The sequence below is a fragment of the Haemaphysalis longicornis genome, unplaced genomic scaffold (assembly GCF_048455015.1).
Source record: "Haemaphysalis longicornis isolate Haplotype H1 unplaced genomic scaffold, Haemaphysalis longicornis Haplotype H1 scaffold_1, whole genome shotgun sequence".
NCBI lineage: Eukaryota > Metazoa > Arthropoda > Arachnida > Ixodida > Ixodidae > Haemaphysalis > Haemaphysalis longicornis.
This window is the reverse complement of record NW_027526203.1, coordinates 265,234,779-265,249,922: the sequence shown is the minus strand read 5'-3', so window position 1 is coordinate 265,249,922 and position 15,144 is coordinate 265,234,779. Positions and strand designations below refer to the sequence as shown.

Below are 15,144 nucleotides of genomic sequence, written 5' to 3'. Positions count from 1 at the left end.
GCTTACAAGTAACGTGGACGGGAAACAGAAACAACAATCACGTTTCTCTCAACGCATTCTCATTCATTCACATGATCAAGGTTGCCTTCCTCACTCGTGTTTAGTAGTGACCCGTGGTAGTCATGTAACGGAGATGGCACTGTTAACGAAAAAATTTATATCAATAAAAACTAGAAATAAGAACCTAGCAACGACGCATTATGAAATACTGAGCGGCGTTTCTTGAATGTAGTACGTTGCTCGTGAAGAATTCGATAAGCAAAACCACTCCGAAGGAACGTAACCGGATGTTGACACACAAACGGGACAATTTCAAAGCAGACAGGAGACAAAGCCGACAAAGCAGACTTGTCTGCTCATATGTATGTTTATGAAACTTGCTCACGAGATAAAATGCGCAATCTAATTCGTAACCTGGTTGTAGGTCACAAGGCTTTGCGCCGTTATTATCTGATGGGCTTTATGTAGCTCATAGTCTTATGTAGCTATGTATACGCACGATACGCGAAGATTTTTGTTTCGCTCAGTGCAACATAAAGCAGGAGCGAGCGAGTTACACCAAGTATAAATACCGAATGGCATTGACGTACTGTGCTTTCCGTGGCGCGCAGGTTACCGTGAACGACGTGAACGACAATGCTCCAGAATTCCTCTCCATGCCTCGGCTGCTGCGCATTCCTGAGTCGACGTCTCAAAACGAGCTCGTCTACCGTGTGCAAGCCATCGATCTTGACTCGTCGGCAGGTGGCAACAACGATATTAAGTTCGAGCTGCACCCTCCCAGCCAGCGCTTCTCGATTCACCCGAAGACAGGCCAGGTGTTTGCTACTCAACCCCTCCAGCCCGGAACTGAACTTCTGCGGATCGTAGCCACCGACAGCTCGATTTACCCACTTATGAGGTAAGCAGGCGGATTAGCTCGCTACGTGTATTTCTTATACAACGCATCACTGGGGTAAATTTCATCTGATCTGGTCAGAAAAGCACGGACATAGGATATGATCCAATGACTTGAGGCTTACCCCGTGTAAAGCGTATTTCTCTAAGAATACGCGTTGCCAGCTGCGATTAGGCAGAAAAGCTGCACCATCTGAAGCGCGTTTTTTTTTTACTCTCGGGTTACAACAAACGCACACTCGTTATTGGTAATGTGTTCCATAGCCGCACCAAGAATATTGCCCTAAGGCAGAATTAACCCGGAGCTTCGTTTGGGGGCTTTTTGTCAAGCATGCACTGTGATGTACTTTCCAAGAAAGAATTTTTCTATGCAATAGGTACTGTGCACAGAGTATACACATATACGTCTTGCGCGAGGAGTGTGCTCTGGGTGCTACGAGTATTGTAGCATCGATCGCGACCTCGTAGCTGTCGATTCGTTCTCCGCGTGACGTATGCGTTTGGCTATTGCGGCGCCTGTGCAGCGCCGTTGAGATGCGTGTGGAGGTTTACAAGGACTCGGTGGACGAGCCGACGCCGGCCTTCTCAGCGGTCCAGTACACCATAGACTCGGCGTCCATCATCGAAGCCGGCTCGACGGTGCTCGAGGCGCGCGCCACCGTGCCCAACGGAAGCCCAATCTGGTACAACATCACCGGCGACGACGGATCGCACGTGCGCCGATTCTCCATCAACCACGACACCGTGAGTGGCGGGGCAGCCTCCTCTTGCCTCCTTTTTTTTTTTTTGCCTGGTATCGCGGCCTGCAGAGCTCTGCCAGTGAGCGCAGCGGGCGTTTAAACGCTTCTTCAAGAAATGCCAGTAATCACACAACGCTCTTCTGCAAGTGCTGTGAACCCTCCCGAAGGGCTTCGATGTGATCGATGTAAACATGAACTGAAGTTGAGAGCGGGGTTCCGTAGTTCGCAGTACAGGCCGGGAGCATGTCTTAAGACGCTCTTAGTGAAACGATACCGTACTATCGGCTTAACTGCAAAAATCACAAATTTTCAGCGGGCACCTAAAGTTCTCACAGATCTCGGCACAGTGCTGATCACAGTTTTTCTCGAACGTACAGTAAACCTTCGTTATAGCGAAATCGCTTCATTCAAAGTTTCTCAAGGGCTAAGGGCAGTGCGGGGAGAGCGAATCATCACCGCTTTCAACGAAGCACCGCTTATTTCGAAGTCAATTTGCTCCGCAGATAGCTTCGTTATAACGAAGCTTTACTGCAGCTTATTTTCAACAGCCTCCGACACTATAAGAACCCTGAAACGGGTTTCATTTTTGGTCTGCCAGTGATATCGATTTATTTGCAAGAATTTGTGGCTTCGTGCACACATTGACGTATTCAGTCCGGCCTTTGAAACTGCATCGCGATGTTTGTGCTTCTTCTGGTTCTTTCAGGGAAGAATTGTTACGACCACGCGCCTTGATGCCGAGAAGCAGTCCGTCTACCATTTCATGGTGGTCGCCGTCAACAGGAACGACCCGCAGCACCAAACCGAAGCAGGCGTACGTAAACGAGCAAAGAAACTAATAAAGTGCTCCGGCATGTCGTTGCTAATTCATGCAACACGCGCATCGTTTTATTTCGTTTCCAGGTCGTTGTTCGTTTGACCGACAAGAACGTCAGGTGCCCCAAGTTCCCATTTACTGAGTACTTCGCCTCCATACAAGAAAACTCGCCCCCGGACACAGTCGTACTCCCCAACCTGATCGCAGAAGACGTCGAGAAGTTCGGAAAGGTTAGCGCGCTGAGCTTTCCGCGTTTGTGCTTTCACCTCTCGACAAAATCGCCTAACAGACTAACGCTGACCTCAGACCTCTTGAAGAAATCTCCGTAAATTTCATTTTTTTCCACATTTCTATGTCGCAGATCTCGTACCAAATCACGGAAGACAACTCTGATGACAACTTCTTGCTGGACACGAAGCAAAACATCATTTCCCTCAGAGTTAAGAAGCCTCTCGACCGAGACAGCATGCCCACTATTCTTCAAGGTGTCTACACGCTAACGGTGCGTCTACAGGAGCTTGTCTTTCTGCTTATGATCAGTGCTCAAGAAACGTCGGGCACTTGGAACCAAACAAATATTTTCTCCTTCACTTCTCACGGTGTCAACGTGAACCAAGCAGAACATTTACACTGCAATGCGCATGCTCTGTTCCTTCAAAACAGATCACAGCCAGTAACTACAAGTGCTCGGGAAGTAGCAGAGTCAAGGTTTACGTGGAGGACGTAAACGACAACAGCCCGGTTTTTGAACAAAACGACTACGTTGTCGACCTGGAAGAGGTAGGAGTGACGTAAACGGACGCCAGAAGTTATTAGTAAGGAACTGGGTGCGTTCAACGCTTAATTCTGTTCCCATTTTCCTGTCCACAGAACACGCCACCAGGACAAACCGTGACTCATTTGAGCGCCGCAGATCGGGACGGCCTAGACCTCGGAAAGATCCGCTATTACATTATAGAAGGTACGCTGCCTCGTGAAATCTCGTTGAAATGAGCTGAACGCACTTACGTGTGTAATTTTGTTGCTTCTCGTTTAGGAAACGAAGGGGAGGACTTCAGCATGGATGAGACAACTGGCATTATATCGGTCAGGATTATACCTAACCGCGAAAAGACGCCGGACTTCATGCTCAAGGTTCTGGCAGTGGATTCTGCTAACAACACGGTAATGCTTAGTGGGCCAATTTTATCTTACGCTACGCGCAGAACTCGTCTGTGTGTGAAAACTATTGCAGGCGAAAATAACACCGTGTTTTTGTTTGTTTGTTTCCTTTTAGGGTCGTGCGAATGTCCAAATAGTCATCAAAGATACCAACGACTGGACACCCACATTCCTTAACGACACATTCTTCTTAAACGTCACGGAAGGTGAGGCCCTCAAGGGAGAGATCAAGTTAAAATTACACGGTCACTGAGCCTGTAGAGCCTGACTGAGCCCTGTCACGGTTCGCAATATATTATCGGTGCGGTCGCTCTTGATCGGCCCTCAAGTAGGATTTTTTTCTGCGTTTAGGAGAACGTAATTGAATTAAGTACGCTGTGAACTTATGTATGAAGCGGTGTCTATTGCGGAGTCAAGGGTGGCGAACCCTCCAACCCCTCACAAAAAATATCAAAGTATAGGGACCTGAGGTGTCGCTAAATTTCTATGCATGAGCGAATTCACACAAAGAAAGCGTGTGTGATGGGAGGGGGCTGACGTCAATTGGTTCCCTCTCGCCGTTGTCAACGTTGTTTTAAGTCAGTCACTCTGCTGTAAACTAATGAGGGGCATACCATACAAAGTAAAATTAGATAAGTTTTTTGTTCATTTGCCTTCGTAGACAAAACATATCATTTAATGTTATTATCCAGGGTTATACGCTAGTTCCTCCTAGCGTTTCATCAGCATACCGCATACCTCGGAAATGCAAGGAGAAGGTCAAGACGTTGATAGCCTACATAAACCATGTAGCCTCGTTCACAGCACGATGATGAGGCAGTACAGCCTGTGCGCGCCGACTGAAAAAAAATTGGGTACCTATAGCCTCTCCGGTAAGAGAAAGACACAGCAGCGGAGCGCCGGATGATTGACACTTAGCTAAAAGCACTCGATGTTCCTTATTACAGTCCGCGTTTCTGTTCAACTCTTGCAGGACCACCGAGCGTTGGTTCCTATGTCCAGCTACCTGTCGCCGACTACGACGACGGAATCAACCGACAAGTAGAGCTGTACATCGTCGACGGGAACAACGAGAACCAGTTCCGCCTCGGCGTCAATGAAAATGGGGTACGCATCAAAGCCCGTTTCTTGTTGTACTGCTCCGTTAAAGGGCTCGACAACAGTAGGGGGAATATTTGTGATTTTTTTAAAGATGAACCGCTTTTATAACGTGGCCGATTAGCGAATCTAGTCCTTAGGTTAGTTAGTCGCCTACTACCTGGGCCAAATATAGCTGTTGTGCTCACAGAATAACTTTTAAACTTGTTCGAAAGATTTCCCTCTTTTTTCCGGTGCTCTCCAAAGTCCAGGTACAATTTCCATGATGATGTGACATCACACATATAAAATTGCCGCTATTGGCCGCCTTCTCAGTAGTAGCATAAAAAAATATTAAATAGCTAATTTTTAAAAAATCGTCACAAAATAAAAACTTGGACACAAAAAGATGTTTGCATGCGGCGGTAAGCGAATCACAGAGAGCCGTTGTGTACAGTGGATAACAACAGCATGCGCTGTGCTTCCAGGCGCGAATAAAAGAGAGAAACCTTTTATAAGAATAGCTGCAGCGCCTTTAATGGGAATAGTTCACTCCCACAAGCTCCAACAGAAGTGTATCGCGCATATCAAGAAAATCGGGTAACTGTCGCCGGTGGGAATCAGAGCCGTGAGCGTATGTGAGCCCACGGGCCGAAGATATGAACTTCCGATGTAGCTGCCAAAAATCTCGTTAGACAGATGTCATTTCAGTAATACGGTTACTGAAAAAGACCTTAAAACAGGATGTAACAAACGTCTGGACAGGCCCTCGTTTTACTTTTTCGAGCGTCCTACACAGGCCGTAAGTGAGTTGTATTTCTTCGTAGAGCAGTGGTTATTAGTCACCCCTTAGTGTGCTTGTGTTTCTTTTTATGCGGGTGAGCGTATGACCATGCCTTAGTCGCCTCGCGTGCGCGTGCTGCTTTTGTATTGTGTCTCACGTTTGGCGCCTGCACGCGCAGGCGCCTATGTTCCTGTAACAGTTTGCGCGAACGCCTCTTGTTTGCGCGAACGGGCAAGGGGATGTGACACCAGAGTTGTTCGTTGTGCAGGCTGTGCTGAGGGTCGTCTCTGAGTTGGACCGAGACAAGTACAAGGTTCCGGACGCTGCTCTACACCTGGTCATCGTGGCGGCGAGGGACATGGGGACTCCTTCCAGGACTGGCTCTACTACTGTGAGAGCATATTTGTAGCTGTGTGGTGGGGGTTGGTTTGATTGTTGTTAGGCCTTGCCTTGGTGTATGCTGCGCAATTTAAAAGGAGCTTCCTTCCCGCATCCCTCAAGTATAGTTCCTGCCTGTTAAACAGTTGCCTTTTGTCCTATAACTGGTCAAATAAATACTTCACGCTTTGATGTTTGCTTGTACAACTTGGAGGTTTCGCATTTGCTGGAGCTAAGTGCTTACGTAACAGTTTCACTTAATCAGTCACATGTAAGTTTACGCAATGCTGCTCTTTTATGATCGTAGCTAGCGGTATCCCAGCACTGAAAAAATAATGGCGGGGTTTTTAGGAAGTATATGCAATGCGAACGAGAATCATCATCCGCCAGGAAGGATTAAGTGGAGGCGATAGCGCAGCAGGAATGGAATGATAGCTTTTATGACGTTATACATTACGGCTCCATCTCGGGAGCGTCACGGTCTAGCCTACGAGGTTTATAGCCTGTCAGTTCTCACTCGCACCAATGCAGTGTGATTTTGAATTTGAAACAAGAAAAATGGAATTTAATGCGTGTTTTTTTTTTTGCTTTTTCGCGTGTTTTCAAAACCCTGTCTTGCCCGATATTCCAAGATTATTTGTGCAAATAGGCATTATAAAAATGGCTTTGAGTCATACGGAGTGAATTTGACGCTGATGTGAATTTCTAGAAGCCTCATTTGTGGTTGCGCTGAGGAGTTTAACCTGTGCAATAGATTATTTGGCCGTTTAACGGGATCCTAAAGACTTAGTTTACCTGTAATAAGCGGGCGAAGGGAAAACACCGCTAAGTAGAGTATACCTGATGCGTCACACTGGTTTATAATGTGTTTCCATCCTATCTCATCTTTCCAAGTTTTAATTTAAAGACATTGCATAGTTAATGTTGACTTGGACTGCTCACACACAGTTTGCGGAGGTTCAACATGCTAGCAATCCACAAAATGCGGCCGTGTGGACTTGTCCGTGTCGTCATAGCCGCCTGAAGCAAATTCTCTGGTAGGATGATACGGAGAAAACAGGACTTTCGTACGCATTGTTCTAAATAAAAACCCATGTAAATATGCCGATGTAGCTGGGAACATGGCCTACGTATACCGCTGTCTTTATTTCGGTAAGTTCATTTTAAGCAATGTTTATAACTCACATCAGTGTCGTCTTTATTGCCCATCAAAATAAATATTGGCCCACCGCTCCGATTGAGCGCCGACTACACGGACTGTTCTGAAATAAACAGCAGCACTGGGCTGCCTGCAAAATACCGTGCATTGTTCGTGAGTTAGTAAAGAAGCCCTTTTAACAGCACAAAACTCGCCTTGCATTCGCAGGTTGCAGTCGTCATCCAGGACGTTAACGACAGCCCCCCGCAGTTCGAGAAAGAGGCGTACTACGAATTCGTGTCTGAGAGCGCCTCTGTTGGCACCATTATCGACACCGTCAAGGCTACAGATCCTGATTCCCCTCAGAACACCAACATGACCTACTCATTCGCCCGTGGAACCAGCAAGAGAGGTATGTTCTGTCCGTGATTCGTGTAGGTCTTGTTACTGTCGTAGTAAAGGTAGGGATCGGCGCGCAAGGCAGTTTCTGTGTGTGCTAAGCACCTCAGCGTGTTCGCTGTACCCGAAAAATTTATAGTGAATACTATGGAATATATTCTTAGAAGTTCACGGAATCAGACCACCTCAGATTTACTTTTTGTTCGAGTAAGCGAAGTTTGGTCGCTTGTTTCGTTCATATGACGTGTGTTTCGCTCCATATTTGCCTTTAGAATAAATGCTGGTTGTTTCAGAAAATTGGATTTTCTACGACAGCTTTAAGTAAATACGGGAGGCGGAGTTTGTAGGTATGCTCCGAAGTAGGTCTTTTAGTTAGGCCTGACCCTAAAAACCTGATTGAAAAGTTCTTGGCGAGCGCCGAGTAGCTGTGAAGAGTCTTTTGTGTTTATTCGATATCGGAATGCGATCATGATTTGCGACATATCACCGTGAAAAAAAAAAAAACACCCACTGGAAATATTACTTAACGGAAGACCATGAAAAACAGTAGTAAATTCCCTAAATTCTCGAAATTCTGAACTACACAGCCACTAGACGCATAGTTCACCAGTGATATCGAGGTGAGGTTTAAGTTCAGCTAAATTAACGGTTCAGCTACCCGAATTCAGCAGACAGTAGTAGGCTGGGAAAGCTTATCGTCGATTTGCGCAAGCACGCGTAAACCAAGTTTTAAGCGTCCAAGTACTTCATAGTTCATGGTTCCCATGTACGATTAGTGTTATAGGGACTCCTAAGCTCGCTTAGTACTTCCTTATGCGCATTTTAGCAAACGCCCTTTGCAGACTAAGTCGGTCTGTAACATCGGATAATCTTCTTCGAAAACTGACTATGTAGCGTGTGGTTCGCATGGTGCATTATTTTCTGCACGACTGAAACTTCTCTTGCGGGAATAAATTTTGTGCCCCAGAAGTCAGCAGGAGAGGCCTTGGCATCGATTGCAATATGAAGGCCGATGCACCAAGAAGCAACGCTACGATGAAGCTGTGTGATTCGCGTGGTAATAAAAGCGCCAGATTCCCTTTGTGTTGCCGAGGGCGTTTCGCTGTGCGGCTGGCTGCCCCCGACCTCCTATAAAAACGGCTTTGAAAATAGTTGCTGGTAATCCTGAAGAAAAGGAAGATGGGTTTCGAGATAAACGAAGAAAAAAGAGTGACAAAATGAAAGGCGGCGACAACTACGATTTCCCATCGGCGTCGCGACACGCGGTTTATCCGTCGTTCGATCGAGGCAGCTGAGAAGCGATAACATCGCGGTTTCGATTTTCTCGCGCTCGCTGCGCCCCGCCAATGAAGGCAGCGAACAAAGCAGCTGTTAAACCTTTCCTCATCCTCGAGGCTTTGTCCCTGCGCGCACTCAGAATGTTTGCTTTCGGCGCCCTTCTTGTGCGAGGCTCTGTTTGCTCGTGAGTTCCTTTCCTCGATCGCCTTAATGCCCTGCTGTATAACCCTCAAGAAGTTAAAAGGAAGAAAAAAAGTTGCTGGCGACACCCAGTTCTAGTAATCTAGTTGTTTTTTTTTAAAGGAACATGAGTAACCACGCGCTGAGGAGGCGCCATTTTCGAAAGGCAAATGTGGAGAAACAGGTAGTTCCACCTAAATCATCGTTGTACACAGCAGTTTTGACGGCTGGCAAGGTTTTTCCGTTCGGTTATGTTCACTATGTTTCTGTATAAAGGCTCATAATTACAGGGAACGCCGGTCGTAACGCGCCAGCAATTCACCTTTTTGTTCGTAGTAGCAGGTGCTAATATTTCGTCAGGGCAGACTACGTTGAAAAACACTGTTTGAACATGGGCTTAATCAGCATTGTTTGCGTGTGGCGTGTATTGAATAGCACTTAAAAGTGTTTGGGTTGCAAGCTTGAATTTTCAGGTTGAGCAAACAACAAATCAGTGCGCTCTCCTCAAATTGCTACTTAATAACAGGCAGCGTAAATTATTAGGTAAAAAGAACCCAAGATGGATTTGCTAGAGTCACTAAAGGTGAAGTCACTAAAGGTGAAAACGGGGGAAAAGATGAAGTACGCTTCTGTGCAAGGAATAACAAATTCTGATGTACATATCAGCCCTCTCAGTGCTTCGACGAGGTCTTATTTAAAATATGAAACAGTTCCCATGGCGACGTCGATACCCGCAGTACCCTGCCCCGAATACTTACGAAATTGCCGATACAGTAGCTTTCTGCAGAGTTACCCGCCGCAGTGGCGCAGTGGCTGATGGGTTGTGCAGCTGAGCCCAATGAAGCTGTTTCGATACCGTCAGCGTTGGCTGCTTTTATGATGGAGGCGGAAAGTGAAAACGCCTGTGTCTCGATAGTTGGGCGCACGTTAAAGATCCGCAGTTAGTCAAAATTAATCCGGAGCCCTCCACTACGGCGCGTCTTACAGCCCAGGTGTAGCTTCGACACGTTAAACACCACAATCAACCAAGCTTTCCGGAAAGTTGAAAATAAAAACTAAACTTTCGGTTTTACTCGCTGACAGGCTTGCCCTGATTTTAAGGTTCCGCGTTTAAAAACAATTAACTGAAAAAAGTATCAAACTATACCAAAGTGTGCCGCAGTAGCATAAAAATGGCCCCAGCATAGAAATGGTACCATAAAAAGGAAGAGCGATGGCCCCACCTGTACTTTCACATGCACCAAGCTTGCTTTCCGCTTGTTTTTGCACACAATGTTTAGTTTTTGTGTCACCCTGCTTGTCGTCAATTAGCGTTGTAGGTACACAACGGGAAAGAAAAAATATCCGCGGGAGGCAGGTACAGAAGTGGAGGGAGACCATTAAATTGAGGCAGGGATGAAACTGAAGAAATCGGAGGCAAAAAATTGAATAGGGCTTTACAAGACAGCACCAGCTGTAGGAGCACAGGAAAGGCCTTCGTTGCGCAGTGGATACAAGCAGTCTGATGATGACGATGTGATGCCGATGACGCGCAAATAGTTTACCGCGTCATCAAACTTGCAAACTTAGATTTATCGCCAAGTTTGCAAGAAACAAAACTTTCTTCCACTGCTTTGCAAAGGTGTTGCTACGAAGTCAAAAATTCAAATCTTGGGTGTTTTACGCGCCGAAGCTATAGCCCCTGGGCTATAATACGCGCCGTAGTACGTGGACGGCTTTTCGTTTTTCGCCTCCATCTCAAAAGCAGCCACCGCGGCTTGGATCGCACCCGCGTCCTGTTTCTAAGAAGTAATTGATTTTGATGTCTATTGCAGAGCTCGTCGAGCAATATGATATGGACGGATGTTCCCAATCTGTTGTCATTGATATTGTCAAAGCTCACTCGCTTCATGAGTGCATTTATGCCCTCCATTGAAACCAGGCACTTTTCTTTCTCAGTACCGTTCATGATCGACCCTGTCCTGGGAACGGTGAACATCACCAGGGCACTGGACATTTCGGAGAGCCAAGAGTACTCCCTTTCCGTCGAAGCGAACGATGGTCTATGGAAAACGGCGGTGAGTAAGCTTTCGTGACTGATCTATTGCTAGAGGTTTCTCGTTTTGCTTTATCCTTTTTTAGGACCGCTGCTCCGGCACTTGTTTTTCTAAGAAAAGCGCCCAGTAGTCCATGTTGCAGCGAAAAACGTTTTCACCTTATTCGCCACGCAAATGAGCAGTAATTATGGTTCTTATCACAACTTCACTGGGGTTATACCTAAGTTTGTCCCACAAGTTTTTTTTTTTTTTTTTGTAAGCATCACCTCGAAATCATTCACGCGCGTAACAGCATAGTCCCCAATAAGGCATTATCATAACATTCTCCTCGGCTTGCATACTTTCTTTTGTGGGCCTCCCCATACGACGGTTGCTCTCGATTACGCTACGGGGGGCTGCGCACCGAAAATTTAACTACCACCCGTGCTGGTGGTGCTTCCCGATGGCGGGCGCTATTATGCTACCAGTGCCCAGACCGAAAGTGGCACAGGACTTAAACTACCTCAGTGCACGACTGCAACAGGCGCTTAGTGATTTTTCGCACTCGTTCTTAGGCCCCAATGAAGATATACGTGAGTGAGGCGGAGGAGCGCGATCCGAGGTTCGACCAGCTGCACTACAAGTTCAAGGTGCTCGAGAACATTCCGGGCGCCATTGTGGGTCAGGTGGAACTCCAGTCACGGACCATCCGCGCCAACAGCCAGATGCGCTACAGCATCATCAACACCGAAGTGCGGCCCTTCTTCAACATCACCAAGGTAATTCGCCTCATCCGCTTGTTATCACTGCGCTCCGCTGAGCTGGGCCGGTGGCCACTGCCGCGCCACAAGCTGCCGCATGCTGATATTAGGCGTATAGTTACTGACAAAACCTTCCTTTTCACGTTGGCGCCGGCAGGACGGAGAGATATTCACCAAGGTTGGCCTGGACCGCGAGAAGAGAAGCAAGTACACGTTCACCGTCATGCTGGAAGAGAAACGGCCCACAACAAAAGTGGTACGTTTTGCTGCAGGGATTGGCATTTTTTTTCGGGGGAGGGGGCAGTAAAAGGAAATTAAAACTCTTATTGTGAGTCTGATTTTACTGATGACATTAAGCGCCCGAGGAGCATCAGTGTTATCGTTCGCTTTTTTTTTTTTTCGTCTCAAGCGCTAACTTGTCAATTATCTGGCTGCGCGTCGACGCACGCGCTGACAACACAACAATGAAGCAAGCGCTCTCGCGCTTATGACTAACAGTAAGGAGAATATCGCTCTTGAAGACAGCCCTACCTCGAATTCGGTACAGCAAATCTTAATGATCATTCACCGCAACGAAAAAGACCACCGGAGTCAATAATGACGCCCGCATATGATTTGGAACAAAAAAGGGAGATTTGCGCTGCAACATTACGCCACACAAGCACGGTGGTTTGCGTTGCGCCAATTCCCCGTTGATGAAATCCCATGTGGGGCATAGTTTACGAGACAAATTATTCCCTTTGGAAGCAGCGATTGATTATTCAGGTATGTACATCGCCGGAAAATGAAGTCGTCTGAATGTTTAGGAGATAATTTTAAGATAGTAGTCAAGTTTTTGTAAAAGAAAAAAAAGTGAATGGTTGGGGGCTGGTGCCTCCTCTTTCTTGACACCTCTCCACCTCATGCTTTCATTTGCTAACTGGCGACGTGACAAATCTTGCTTACACTGCTGCTGCATGCGCAGAAATGACTCGCCCAATCAGTAAGGGACGCAATGTTTAGACCACAGCATAATTCTCAAACAGCGCTCAGACAGCCAATTATATAGTTGGGTTGTTGGAAACCACCTCTAAGCTTTAAAGTAACCGCATCGCATTTTTTTGCGAGATCAACGCAATTTAGTCTATGTAAATTTATTTAAAAAAAATCATGAGGCCAGGTTACCGTGCATTCAGACTCCCATTAAATATTCATTTCTGTGGACGGCCTCTTGTTTCCAGAGTGTCAGCGAAGTGTCAGTGGAAGTCGTCGACGTCAACGATGAGATACCCACCTTCATGCAATCCTACCAAGGAACAATAAGGGAAAACTCGCCTCCAGGAACCTTAGTGACAGTGGTGAGTGCTCTTTCCAACCACAGCTTTTTCTGGTCTGGCCGCAGTGAGATAGCGAGGTAAGCATCATCGGTCGTTAAAGTGTTAAAACATAAACACAGCAAAACATTTGTGCAATATCAATGTCGCGTAGTGATCACAAAGTAAAGATGATACGTGATCCATACTTTAACCAGTTGTGATATGCGGACCTTCGAAAACAGACAGCCGACTAACACTTCCTAGCGAATTGCGCTTGCAGTGAATTTTTCTTAAATGATGAAGAAGTTCAAGCGGCCGCAATCCACTTGATGACAATATCGCGTCTTCTGTTGCAGATATTTTTGCTTGCGCGAAACAGTTTTGGAAAATTATTTTAAAATCGAACTAGATTTAGCACGTGTTTACAGGAAATAAAAAGAACTGACAAGGTTGAGGCGTCAAGCGACCGGGTTCGACTCCACCCTTACCTTGCAAAATGTAATCCCTGATTTCTCTCTCTATTTGATATCCGCCTGAATAAATTGTTGGGACCAGACGTCACCGTTTAAGCTCACGCTTACCTTCATGTAAACATCACGCATAATCTTGCCGAACCTTGCCGCGTATATGCATATATTTTTAAAACTTTTCCTCTCTCAACAGAACCCGACAATTATGGCCGTCGACAACGACAGTGGCAACAACTCAGTGGTTCACTACTCTCTTGGAGGCTCAGGTAGTGACCTATTCACCATACTCGACTCTGGAGTCGTGATATTCAGCGGCGGAAACCCAGTTTCCGTCCTCGACCGCGAGCTGGCTGACCGCTACGAGCTTCTGGTGAGTGATTTGGCCAATGTTCCTCCCTTCTACCTTATATCGCGGTGTACGTTATAAAGAAAAAAAAAAACTCCCGCACAGCAGTCGTCGTACAATAGCCGGACACCGGTTTTATGTCGAAAAAGAATGTCTATAGGTACAGGTGTGACCACTTAGAAATAACACGGAGCGCCGCGACGGGCTCCGGGGGAATCGTGCGGCACATGCGCAATCAGTGCCAGAGACGGCGATGGCTGCGCTACGTCTGCTACAGTTCCTTACACTTCGCCACGTGCGCTCTCGTACGAAAGCACTGCAGCCATGGCACGCGGTTAAAGTAATTGATTGATTGTGGGGTTTAACGCGCCGACGCAACGCAGGCGATGAGGCGCGCCGTAGTGGAGGGCTCCGGATTAATTTTGACCACCTGGGGATCTTTATCGTGCGCCGAAATCTCGTACACACGGGCGTTTTTGCTTTTCGCCTCCATCAGAAAAGCGGCCGCCGCGGCCGGGAATCGAACCCGCGACCTCGTGCTCAGCAGCGCAACGCCTTAGCCACTGAGCCACCGCGGCGGGTACGCGGTTAAAGTAATAGAACTGAGTCATCGAGATACCCGTGAAAGATGCACCCAAGCATTTTAAATGTTTTATCATTTATTTCCTAATAAATCTGAAGCATGGGTTAACAAATCAACGTTGTGTCTCATGGGATTTTTTTTTGCAAAGATAAAAATGCTGAACGTGAACCTCTGTAACGAAAATGACCCTCCGGAAGTGAAGGGTGCGTATTTAAAATTTTCTGTGCGCAGCAATACGTGCCTTGATAAGTTGGAATAGGTTTTGTTACAGCAACGTGGATCGATTGTTTGTGTACTTTCGCCGCGCGCTGCGAAGTGGGAGGGACGGTATAGCAGACGACGCGCAGCTATCTCCACCCCTGGTACTGACTGCGCATGTGCCGCAAGATTCTTGCGGCATCCGTCGTGGCGCTTCGAGGAGCGCGGCCACGCGCTCCCTGTTGCCTCTAACAGTGGCCGCGCCTGTACATAGATTGTGGTGATAGGCTCCGCCCCTGCACCAGTGTCTGATAAGAAATCGGCTGCGTTGGCTCAGCCGTAGCGACTGTTTTTATGATGGCCGCGAAAAACAAGAATACCAGTGTACGAGATTTGTGAGCACATTACATGATGATGATGATGATGTTTGGAGTTTAATGGCGCAAGGCCGACTAAGGGCAAAGAGCGCCAAACAATAGTGATTACATGAAAGTGGCATGGAAGTAAAAGTAGAACATTTCAGTAAAAATAAACAAAGTAAAACACAACGTAATGAAGATGACTGGTCTAAAGGGCCAGGTTGTCAAGATGCATGATAAGAAATGAGATGTAAAAATTTTACGTCGG

At 46.8% G+C, this 15,144-nt stretch overlaps 1 protein-coding gene across 2 annotated transcripts in view; it reads left to right on the top strand.

The window, feature by feature from the left end:
* The window catches only part of LOC144145391 (protocadherin Fat 3-like), a 340,760-nt gene that overhangs the window by 298,855 nt on the left and 26,761 nt on the right, over positions 1-15,144 (top strand). For both annotated transcript variants that reach the window (XM_077676989.1, XM_077676981.1), the window contains exons 31-47: positions 612-901; positions 1,422-1,641; positions 2,344-2,451; positions 2,541-2,684; positions 2,816-2,956; positions 3,118-3,234; positions 3,325-3,415; positions 3,491-3,618; positions 3,731-3,821; positions 4,589-4,722; positions 5,745-5,867; positions 7,221-7,404; positions 10,788-10,906; positions 11,440-11,643; positions 11,783-11,881; positions 12,846-12,962; positions 13,584-13,760. In XM_077676989.1, the coding sequence (XP_077533115.1) occupies positions 612-901; positions 1,422-1,641; positions 2,344-2,451; positions 2,541-2,684; positions 2,816-2,956; positions 3,118-3,234; positions 3,325-3,415; positions 3,491-3,618; positions 3,731-3,821; positions 4,589-4,722; positions 5,745-5,867; positions 7,221-7,404; positions 10,788-10,906; positions 11,440-11,643; positions 11,783-11,881; positions 12,846-12,962; positions 13,584-13,760 (2,487 nt within the window). The remainder of the gene's footprint in view (positions 1-611; positions 902-1,421; positions 1,642-2,343; positions 2,452-2,540; positions 2,685-2,815; positions 2,957-3,117; positions 3,235-3,324; positions 3,416-3,490; positions 3,619-3,730; positions 3,822-4,588; positions 4,723-5,744; positions 5,868-7,220; positions 7,405-10,787; positions 10,907-11,439; positions 11,644-11,782; positions 11,882-12,845; positions 12,963-13,583; positions 13,761-15,144) is intronic.